This window comes from Mus caroli, unplaced genomic scaffold (genome assembly GCF_978045245.1).
Source record: "Mus caroli unplaced genomic scaffold, Mus_caroli_1 scaffold_11, whole genome shotgun sequence".
NCBI lineage: Eukaryota > Metazoa > Chordata > Mammalia > Rodentia > Muridae > Mus > Mus caroli.
In genome coordinates this window covers 58,313,994-58,325,581 of record NW_028227266.1, presented here as the reverse complement: position 1 = coordinate 58,325,581, position 11,588 = coordinate 58,313,994, and the positions used below count along the sequence as shown (strand labels likewise).

The 11,588-nt window shown below is 47.0% G+C and overlaps 1 protein-coding gene across 6 annotated transcripts in view; it reads right to left on the bottom strand.

Annotated features, from left to right (window-relative positions):
• Positions 1-3,765: 3,765 nt before the first annotated feature.
• The window catches only part of Gramd2a (GRAM domain containing 2A), a 39,976-nt gene continuing 32,153 nt past the window's right edge, over positions 3,766-11,588 (bottom strand). For 3 of the 6 annotated variants that reach the window (XM_085844679.1, XM_085844681.1, XM_085844682.1), the window contains exons 6-12: positions 11,242-11,340; positions 10,891-10,962; positions 10,323-10,418; positions 8,315-8,459; positions 7,981-8,077; positions 6,206-6,310; positions 3,766-6,026 (exon numbers count right to left, since the gene is read on the bottom strand). In XM_085844679.1, coding sequence (XP_085700805.1) covers positions 6,023-6,026; positions 6,206-6,310; positions 7,981-8,077; positions 8,315-8,459; positions 10,323-10,418; positions 10,891-10,962; positions 11,242-11,340 — 618 coding nt within the window. In that variant the 3' untranslated portion in view covers positions 3,766-6,022. Of the gene's footprint in view, positions 6,027-6,201; positions 6,311-7,980; positions 8,078-8,314; positions 8,460-10,322; positions 10,419-10,890; positions 10,963-11,241; positions 11,341-11,588 lie in introns of those variants that run through there. The other 3 variants (XM_029481623.2, XM_085844680.1, XM_029481624.2) reach the window with 3 other exon arrangements.

Below are 11,588 nucleotides of genomic sequence, written 5' to 3'. Positions count from 1 at the left end.
CAGTTATAGCCAAATGTTTATTTCTTCTAGTCCCAGAAAGGGCTTTGCTTCAGCAACTACTGAACAACTTACATTCAACTCTTTTGTGGTGATTTGAGAAGGAATGGCCCCATAGATTCATGTGTTTGAATGCTTGACCATTGGCACTATTAGGGAGCGGGGCCTTACTGGAGGAAATGTGTCACTATAGGGGGGGACAGGCTTGGAGGTCTTAAATGCTCAAACCATGCCCGGTGGGGCACACAGTTCCCTTCTGCTGCCAGAGGATCAAGCTGTAGCATGCTCAGCTCTCTAACACCATGTCTGCCTGCGTGCTTCTTACTGTGATGATAACGGGCTACACTTCTGAAGCTCTAAGTTTTCCTTTATGAGGGTTGAGGTGGTCATGGTGTCTCTTTGTAGCAATAAAACCTACTAAGACAGTATCCCAAAATGAAATCGCTCTGTTATCTATTTTTAATTTTTCAGTTTAGGTAAAAAATCATTCATATTGTCACAGCAGCAGTGGCCTGCCTCCCTTCCTCCCTCCGTCCCTCCTTCCCTCCCTCCCTCCCTTCCTTCCCTTGGTGCTGGGAAGGAGTGCAGGGCCTTGCAAGCCACGCCTCAGCAACACCCATGGTCTTCTGTTTGGCAGCACCTCCTACATTGTGACAGCCTCTCCATGGGGTTTAACAGGGGTAGAAACGCTGACCACTTTCTATTGGTTATTGACTATTTTCTAAAAATCCTTTGCTTATTTTACCATTGGGTTATTTGTTGTTTGTTTGGTGGTGGTGGTGGTGGTGGTTTTATTGTTGTTTTTGTTGTGATGGTGGTGTGAAGTGGAAATTTTTGGTTTCTTTTCTTTTTTTTAATATTTATTTATTTATTTATTTATTTATTTAATGCACTGTAGCTGTCTTCAGACACCCCAGAAGAGGGCATCAGATCTCATTACAGATGGTTGTGAGCCACCATGTGGTTGCTGGGATTTGAACTCAGGACCTTTGGAAGAGCAGTTGGCGCTCCTAACCGCTGAGCTATCTCACCAGCCCCCAATTTTTGGTTTCTTTACAGACTCAGTTGTGTTTTGTGATTTTTTTTTCTGGAAACTGTTATATGAGAGGATGTTCTGCTGAGGCAGACACATGAGAGGACATGTGATGTTCGGAAGGAGTATAAGTCGAACCCGACAGTGGAGGATGCCCGTTGGTTCACCTCACAACACTTTGCTGGTCTTTGCTGATCGTCACTTGCCATGACTTTGTAGAGAGAAAAGTGCCAAGGAACTTCTTGTGTCATTCCAGCTGCTTCTTGTGGCTTCCACGGATTCTGCCGATTCAGCAGAACCTCCAAGTTTTTCTGGATCAAGCCACGGCTACTGATTTGTGTTTGGTGTTTGCCGATAAGACTGGATTGCCACTACTGATTTGTGTTTGGAATCACCCCAAAGAACTGCTTCTAAACAGGTCCACATCCCCTGTTTTCATATTAATCTTTCTTCTCTCCTACTTTCGGTCAGTGGGCTGGAAGGGAGGTTGAAGCATTTAAGAACCCTTATTGAATAGGTTTTGAAAAACCTAAGCCTACAGTGATGGGTTTTTTGGGAAGCAGGGGGTTGGTTTGTTGTTTATGTTGTTTGTTTGTCTTAGATAGGGTTTCTCTGTGTAGTCCTGGCTGTCCTAGAACTCACTCTGTACACTAGGCTGTCCTAGAATTTACAGAGATCCCTCTGCCTCTGCCTTCTGAGAAGTGGGATTAAAGGTGTGTGCCACCACTATGGTCATTTGGGGTTTTTTTTTGCTGTTCACTTCTCTAGCTAGCCTCTTTAGATTTAGTTTTATTTATGATTGTATTATTATTGTTGTATATGGTGTGTGGGACAGAGCCCCAACAGCCATGATTATTTTTTTCTCTCAGCCTTTTTATACCTTCTTAGACAAAAGTTCTTTATAAAATTACCTCACAGATAAAACATTACACAAAAGGGTGTTACAGAGGATGCTGGCACTAAGTTCAGAGCAGTGTTTCATTCCATAAGCTCATTATAAGTTCAAAGCAACAGTTTCACATGGCCTGCTTTATCGTGGTGCACACCTGTGGCCAAGTTTACCTTTTTAAAATTAAAACTTTGTTTATTTATTTATTTTTGCAAATTCATGTGTATGAATGTGGATGAGCATGGCCATGAGGTATTATGGAGAGCAGAGGACAGCTTCGGGAGCAGATCTTGCATCCCATCTTGTCTGAGACAGGGTTGCTTTGGTGGGGGGGCACCCTGGCATGCATGTGAGGATGAAGGACAAAGCTCAATATCAGATGTCTTCCTTGACTCTCTATCTTTAAAAGAATTGTGATGTGTGTGTGCGCGCGCGCGTGTGCATGCGCACGTGCGCACGAGCACACTCCTGTGTGGGTGTGCATGTGTGTGGGCCTGTGCCTGTGTGTGTGTGGGGGGGGTTGTTTAAGCCAGAGCCCAAGCATATGTGTGCCTGGTGCTCTTGGAGGCCAAAAGAGGGCATCAGATACCCTGGAATTAGAGTTACAGATCGTTGTGAGCTGTGTGTTGTGGAGTCTGGGAACCCAACCTGGGTCCTCTGCAAAAGGAGTAAGTGGTCTTAAACCCTGAGCCATCTCTTCAGTCTTCCACCTTATTTTTTCAGACATGGTCTCTGTAAATCTAGAGTTCATTGACTTGGCTAGGCTGGCTGTTCTGTGAGGTCCAGAGACATCTATCTGTTTTCCTCCATGCTGGGTTACCAGATGAATGCCCAGCCTTGACAAGTTTCCTGGGAATCTGAACTCAGGTTCTATGTTTACATGGTAAGTGCTTTACTGACTCACCTCCTACCAAAATTTTTTTTAAAAAGTGATTTTATATGCATTGGTGTTTGGCCTACATATGTGGTTGTTCTCCTTGAAGAGTTGGGTTCAATTCCCTAATTACTGTCTCACAAGTGTCTAGTTCCAGAGGACCCAATGCCCTCTTCTGGCCTCTATGGGCACTATATAGACGTGGTTCATGGAATGACATTCAGGCAAACATAAACAATAAGTAAAATCTCAAAAAATATTAAGATAAAAATGGAGACTGGACAGATGGCTCAATGAAGTGTTTGCCACACAAGCATGGTGGCCAGAGTTCAATCCTACCACATAAAAGAGACAGGCATGGTGGGGCGCTCATAACTGTAGCCCCAGGATGGTGGGAACAGGATCTACTGGGGCTGACTAGGCCAGTCTAGCCTACTCTCATCTCACTACAGCCCACTGAGAAAACCAAGCAGGCTCACTCAACCTCTGCTCCATCTATGAACTACTAGAGCACGTGAAGGGGTCAGTCATGCAGGATCTGAGCAACAACCGTGAGGACCCAGTACTGATGCTGTAGCAGAAGCAGAGGCCTCAAACCAGACCAGTGACTCACTGCAACGAACATTTGCAGGTAAAGTTGCATGGACAAAAGGGTGTATTGTGGGACATACTGCAGTTTCCATGGAGAGATTGTTTTAATTCATTATTTTTTCTTTTTTCTTTGGCAGACGGAGGTTGCAATCGTAGAGGGTGGATATGGAGGAATTGGGGAGATGAGTGGGATTGGGGTGCATGATGTGAAATTCACAAAGAACCAATGAGAGAGAGAGAGAGAGAGAGAGAGACTGTCTCAAGGTGGATGATGCCTGAAGAACAATAGTCAAAGTTGTCCTCAAACACACACACACACAAACACACACAAACAAACACACACACACATACAAAGTAAACTTCTATACCACAGGACACTAGAAAAATCAAGGTTTTTATTTAAAAAAAAAAACGAAACAAAACATTTTTTTAATACCTGGGAATTAACCCATTTTTTAAAAAATTCAAAGGCTAATGTCATGGTGGAACAAACCACTCTTGTTGAACCAAACAAACCCTCAGAGAACTGGAGGAGTGTTAGCCCATGCAATTGGGAATGTATAAATACTCACAGATTATGAATGATCACAACTGACACACAGCTCCTCTAGAGGAGCAGGATGGGGGAACAAGGCGAGGAGCAGAGAGAGGACCCTCCAGAGGCATGGACACACCCATATCACTCAAAGCTCTGGCTTCAAGTCTATCTCCAAAATCAGCTGCCCTGCAGCCTGCCTCTTGCCCTTGCTAAGCCTTGTTTGGAGAATGGGCTTCCTACAGCATGTTGGCACAGCCACTTGTGACTTGGCATGAACCCTGGCTCAACCTAGCAAGGCTCAGAGAATAGACCTGTACTCTCACCTCTCAGCAGGGACCAGGGAGGGAAAGCACTGGGGCAAGGAGTATTGTTTCCATGATGATAAGATGGGAAAGAGTGATGGAGGATGGTTAAGACAAAAGGATGGAAGTGCATTAAAGGATGGGCACTGGAGGATGGGCATTGGAGGATGGGCATTTGATGGTGCAGCCCTGGAAGGAGGACCAAATGGACACCAGGTTTTACCTGAGATATAAAGATTTGGTACAAACAACATATAAGGCTGGTTTCCATGTTCAATCCTAGGAACTAGGAGATGATGGAGAAACCTCCAGTCTAAACCCTGGAAGTTTTCACCCACTGTCCCTCTCTCCAGTCCTGCTTGGATTTGTCCTGAATGAGACAAACAGCCCTGCAATCATTTCCACCAGGGTTTCCTTCCCCGGTTAACCTCCTAGCACAAGAGAGAGGGGAACAGAGGCTATTTCCAGCACCACGCCACACCACCTGTGCCTTTCCTTGATACCTCTGGCTTCCTCCCTAAGACCCTTCTAGAACCTTCAAAGGCACTGTCTTAGCAGATGAGAGTCCTGAGGAGATAGAAGATAAGTAGATGGGGAAGATTCTTTATGACAAAACCATCAGTGTGCACTGATCTCACCACCTCCCCATCTCCCCCCCAAGGGAGTCAGAGATCTCTTTTCCTGGTCTCTGCATGGAGCCTATCCCATCCGGGACACTTCTACCTTACTTATGATTACTGGAATCCTACAGAGTGTCCTATAGCATATGGACTGCAGGTTCATGGAATGAGTGAGCTCTGCCAAGAAGGACCCAACACTGCTGGATCCTGCAGCTGGATGCCACTGCCCAGTCAAGCCACCCTGACCAGTGCAGTCGACCATGGAGGAAGTATACCAACCACTAGAGCTTAAATCAAATGTCCTACCTTCCTATTGCTAATGTCTAGGACCTTGGGAATGTCTGCAACCAATGGGAATTGACTTACTACTGAATACCACAGTACCTGTTCCCCTTGTCCTACCAAAGAGGGGCCTGCTCCAAAATGGGAGTTCTGGGACCTCCAATCTCAGCCCCATGTCCTTCCTCACCTGCAGGGGGGCATCTTCCCAAATTCAGCTAGACAGCTCTTGCAGGGGCAGCCCAGAGTCATCCAGCTCAGCTCAGAAAACTAAGATTGGTCTCTTGATAATCCCTGTCAAGAGCTCTCTTCTCCACATCCCAGCCTTCTCAAAGGTCCTAGTGCCTGGCTCCCTGAAGAAAAGTCCTGTGAGCTCGAGAACAAAGATTCTGAGAGGCCCAAGTGTGATCCCAGAATGTTGGGAGGCAGCAGAGCCCACAGAGGTGGGAACACCCTATCTCAACTCCCCTACATGTTCTAGGGTGTGTCATGTGATAGCAAGCAGTAGTCCAGGTATCAAAGCATGCCCTTTGTCCCCAGAGGTGGCCCCCCAGGGCTCTGTCAGTGTGCCAGAACCATTGCTTACAATAAAACAAGTTAATGTGCTTTCTGCCACTTCAGTGGTCGCTGAAGCTTAGTGTACAGAACTCCTCAACTGATAAAAACACAAAAACAGTCTAACATTCTGTTTGAGTCCAAAAGTTGTAGGAGCCAGTTAATCTGTAAACAGGTACTTCAGATCACTCACAGAGGGAAATGCTAGGGAGGAGTCTGGAGGAAGAATCTAGAACATGTTCTTCATACTCAGTCTCAGCACAGCCGCAGTATAAACCCCAGGAATCCTTGGTAGAGACAGCACCCAGAGCATCCTTGGATAAGGTGTGGGGATGAAGACCAAGTTACCTGCACATAAGATGCTTAGATCAGAGGAAAGGCTAGAGACTGCTCCTCTCAAGGGTGGGCCAGAGTGAGATCTGTGTAGCCTGCACACATACCCAACCCTGCTTAAGGTCAAATTCAATCAGTGGCAGCCTGGCCTTTCCCTTCTATCCCAAAGGTATTAGGAAGAGAAAGGGCCTTACCTGTCCCTTGGGAGTGGACTGCCCCAGCTCAGGGAACATAATTGCTGTTCCAGCCTGGAGATTCGGAATGCCAGATAGGACGAGGACAGGACTAGAAAGCAGATCCTAGAGAAACAGTGACAATGAGGGCTTGCCTTTTGTCTTGTTCTTGATTTTCTGGTTTTGTTTTGATTTAAAGATTTATTTGTATTCATGTGTGTTCAGGTGCTCACAGAGGCCAGAAGAGGGCATCAGGTCACCTATACCTGGAGTTACAGGTGGTTGTGAACTGTCCGATACAGCTGCTATGAGACATAACTCCTGTGCAGGCTTACCTGCTGGGCCCTCTCTCCAACCCCGGTTTTGTTTTGTTGAGACAAGGTTACACACAGTACAGGCTGACCTCAGACAGGATATGTAGTCAAGGATGGCCTTGAAATACCGAGCCTTCTGCTTCTACCTCCCAATTGCTGGGATTATAGCCACGTGCAGTCTTGTCTCATTTATACAGTGCAGGAGATCAAACCCAGGGCTTTATGCAGGCTAGTCCAGTACAGTTATAACTCCACTATTGTTTTAGTTGTTTGGTTTAGCTTAGTTTTGTTTTTGAGAAGTCTGAATATACAGCCCAGGCTGGCCTGGAACTTACAAAGTGGTCCAGACTGGCCTCAAATCAATGATCCTCCTGCTTTAGCCTCATGGTTTCAGCCATGTGTATCATGGACCTTTCTCTAGAAGAAAAGGCATTGGTCTCCAGAGGCTTACTAGAAACAGTACCAGAACTATCCTACTCCCCAAACTGTAGTTTAAAGAGCCCTTTGCCCCTGTCCATTGAACAGGCAGACCCTGGCACCATTCTTCTTAGAGCCCAAGGGGTAGCTTGTCTTCTCAGAAATGTCCTCACAGCGAGCAGGAATTCAAGGCCCTTCTGCAGAGCCATGGAGGAAGACATAGCCAGACAACTATTGTCCTCCTTGCCCTCTCACTAGCCACCCTGGTTCTTCCTACCCTCCTTCCAGGCCATTAAGGCGACATCAATCTCTAAGGCAGCAGGCCCATTCCCCCAGAGGGGCTGAGGTTGTAAATCAAACCTAACCTGGCAGAGACAGAGGATGTGGACAACGAAGGGTTAACTACCTAAAATCCTTGGGTGGACTGAGAAGGTCTGAATGGGAAAGTTGACTTAGTACCTGTGTAAACTTCTGAGCACCACATACTAAATCCACTGGTATCTGCTGCTTCCAGACTGCAGGGGAACTGACCTGCAGGACTCTTCCATCCCCAAAGTCCCCCTTTTCTGCCTTATTAAACCCTGAAACTCCCATGCCACATAGTCTCACTTCCACCGAGACTGCTCTGAGTAAAGAGGAACTCGGCTGGAGATGCTCATCTTCTGCCCTCTTCTCCCATGTCACCTCCATCAATTCCATCTCATGGTTGATGCCAAAGCATTATATATTAAAAAATAAAGCAGGAGAGGGATGCAGACAAGCCAGGGGTCCTGAAAATTGTCCTGATGGTAGGTAGCGGGAGAATGTGTGTTTCCCTGGCTAGTATCTCTCAGTGATCTGATGGGCTCCTCAATTCTGTTAGCCCCTTCTCTCTCCCCAAGCCAGGGAAGCAACAGTTCCTATTCTCAACAGCTGACACTGCCCTTGTCATAGCACTGCCTGCCTTCAGAAGCCACCCAAGAGCTTGAAGTTGACTTGGAGCATTCCCTTGGGTCTAGGTAATAACCTCTCCACCTTCTCCACCTGGGTTTCAACACCTAATCCCCATCCGGTATAAACACCTACATCACAAAGATGACCTTGAGGAGCCGAGAATCCCACAGCCTCAATTCCTGGTCCGTGCTGGGCTCTTCCTCCAATGCATCTTTCTCACAGACGGCCTCTGCAATGGGAGAGTGGCTAGGCAGCTTCCTGGGGCACGAGGGGCTCCAGCCAGAATGGGGCAGCTCCCCCTCCCTTCATGTGACGAAGCTGCTTGGGCTCTTGGATTTTTCCATATGGATTTGGACAAAAAAGAAATATCTCTCAGAAGTCTGTCTGCCCACGCTGGGCCCTTTGCATAGAAGAGAAAGGGTTAAGCCTCTGAAAGCAGTTGCCACAGACAGGATCCTGAACTCACCAGACCCTGGAGGCTTCATGGAGGGGAAGCAGCTATCTGTGGAGTCTGTCGGTATCTGAGAGATACAAGAGATGCTGTCTGGGAGTGACAGGGATGCGGGGGCTGAGCATGCTTTTCTCCACTTCATCTCGGGGATAAGGACTTCCTGCAGAGAAGACAGACCATGAGTATCCTGTGTCCTAAGGAAGCCACTCCGGGTTATCGGCATTCTCCCCAGCCATTCCCGATCCAGATGCCTACTTGTGAGTAGAATATAGCAACAGCATGTCTCTCCTAGCTACTATCTGGCTGTAGCATCCCTCTGCCAAAAAGAAAGTCTTTTATGTATTAATAAGTGTAATTATATTGTTCATTATTATTACTAAAATGACATTGGGTTGAATTTTACATCACTTAAAATAATTTCAAACATATATATAATGCATTGTATGGAACACATTATGAACACATTATGGAACACATATGGAACATTATGGAACACATATGGAACACATTACCTTCTCTTAAGACTTTCCCTCCACCCCAGCCAATCCTTTTTGTCTTCCCAACTAGTCCTCCTCCGACGTTCATGTCTGTTACATTTTAATTGTTGTTATTTATTTATTTATTTATTTATTTATTTATTATATGTAAGTACACTGTAGCTGTCTTTCAGACACCCCAGAAGACGACATCAGGTCTCATTACGAATGGTTGTGAGCTACCATGTGATTGCTGGGATTTGAACTCAGGACCTTTGAAAGAGCTCTTAACCGCTGAGCCATCTCTCCAGCCCTCATTGTTTGTTTTTTTTTTTTTTTTTTTTTTTTTTGGTTTTTCGAGACAGGGTTTCTCTTTATAGCTCTGGCTGTCCTAGAGCTCACTTTGTAGACCAGGCTGGCCTCGAACTCAGAAATCCGCCTGCCTCTGCCTCCCGAGTGCTGGGATTAAAGGCGTGCGCCACCACGCCCGGCTTTCATTGTTGTTTTTGATCTACTGAGTTTAGAGTTCCTCCTACAAGCATAGGCAACTTACCAGTAGTTAAACCACCAAAGAAAATAAGATCCCTTCCCCCAAAACAGTATCTTTGAAGTCCACAGTGCCTATGTTAGGTCAGACAATCTGGTGCATGCTCAGATCTGAGTTCAAGACAGCCTTGGATGGTATAAATTATGGCCTTTTCTAATCCAGGCTCTTAATTGTGAACCAGACACTGACCTTGGCAGAGGTGACTTAACAGTTCCTATCAATACAACAGGGAACATCGCCTGCTACCCCTCGCATGGTGTTCTGTATACTCCATGCTTGGCTAAATGCTTAATAGTCACTGGAGAGGTGCCAAACACCTTGAGGCCTCAGTCACTCCATCTCTGCACTCAAACTCAGCTTTCGCTACCCCACGGCCTCAGCTCCTGGCAGGTCAGAAGACTGGGTTGTCATTGACAGCCCTGAGGTTCCTTTTGAAATGGTTTTGTGTGCGGGGGAGAGGGGGAGGGGAAGTTGTCTGCTTGTATGTCTACGTAACCATATGTATTCAGCTATCTTAGGAGAGGCAGGAAGAGGTGTTGTTGGATCCCCTGGGTCTGGAATTACAGATGGTTGTGAACCACCATGTAGATGCTGGGAATTGAACTCAGGTCCGTTACAAAAACAGCAACTACTCTTAAGCACTGAGCCACCTCTGTAGCCCTGGCCTTGGAGGTCCTCTCTAAGGATCTATCTGTGGCTCTGAAGGTCCTCCTTCCTCCACGAAAGGAAAGAATGGATGATTGGACCCTGTCTCGAAAAAAACAAAACAAAACAAACAAACAAGAATGGATGATTGGCTCTGCATCCATTTGGTAAGGGATTCAACCTGGCCAGTGTTTGAAGGATAGAATTCTGTTCAGAGAGAGCTAGTCTGCTAAGGACCTATGTGGTCTGCATGGCATGTAGTCCAGGACAGCCTCTGGCCCAATGCGGCCACTGGCTCTAGAATCTGGTGCCCTCATTCTATATGGTGGTCCCAAGGTTTTGAAGCCCCGCTCACTCTTAGGCCCTTGCTTCCAGCCTCGGCTCTCACCGGGGACTCGCACTCGGCTTCCTCAGGAAATTTCCTTATACTCAGACTCTTCTTGCTGGAAGGCTGGGGAGGAAAGGGAACAGGCAAGATTAACCACAGGGAGGCCCCCATGAATAAGCTACTTGGCATCAGGCAGAGCCCAGGTCACAGCGTTTTGTGCACCGTGGGTGGTTAGGGGGTATCCCAGACAACTAACTCATTTTCTATGCCCCTGCCTCCTCCCCACTTCTCCTTCTTCACCTTGGCCAGAGGACATACATACTGAGAAGCAGCCATACGCTCCTGTCTATCTGTATACTAAGGAGGCACAGGTGAGGGCAAACCTACATATGAGCACACACAAGGACAAACCAAAAGATGTGCAGTGATGCATAGTCCAAATAAGCCTCTTGTGCTCTGATCCCTGGCATTCAGTCCCCAAACCCCTCTGCTCCCATTCCCTGGTGCTAGAGAGACAGGCTAATCTCCCCTAACTGCCTTCTCCCAAGAGCTGGGTGCAGTCTCCCAGCTCAACTCTTGCCTCTGGGTTCCATACCTGTAGGTGAGTGCAGACCCTCCTCAGCATGTCATATACACTGTCCCGGGAAAGCAGAGACACAAAGACATACTGGGACATGAAAAGAAAACAGAAAGCACTAGGGTGAGGTGGGACTTCTTAGCCATGGATTGGGGGGTAAACCTCGGGGTTTATGGGGCCATGAGAACAAATGAGACCTCCCACCTGGGAAAGTTTCTCCTAGCTCATTAGCCTGAAATATCTGCTGGAAAGCTACCTGGCAGGGACAATTAAGGGTCTGAGAGTTGGCTAGTATCAGTATTAGGCCCTGAAGTTCTGGAGCCATGATGGGGAAAGGGGCAGGAGATGTTGGCCCAGTGACTCACAGACCTTCTGGCTGGTGTTTGTGGTGATGGCCAGTCCATTGGGAAGGAGTCGTGCCATCTTGTGTTTTTTGATCAATTGCACAGATACCACTGGAATGACCACCTGAGAGAGGGAGGGAGGGAGGGAAGGAGGGAGAGAGGGATGGGGGCACATACAGACTCTTAGCTCTCTGCACTGGTTTTCTATAGCTAGTACTCAGTCAATAATGCTCACCCTGGTGAAGCCATGTTTTTGTGTGGTAGCAGGGGCCATCTAAACCTTCCACTTTCTCATTCAGGGCGCCCTTCCAACTAACCCTCCTTGATAACTCACTGCTTCCGATTCTGAGTCCCCTGAGCTGGCTCTTAGTG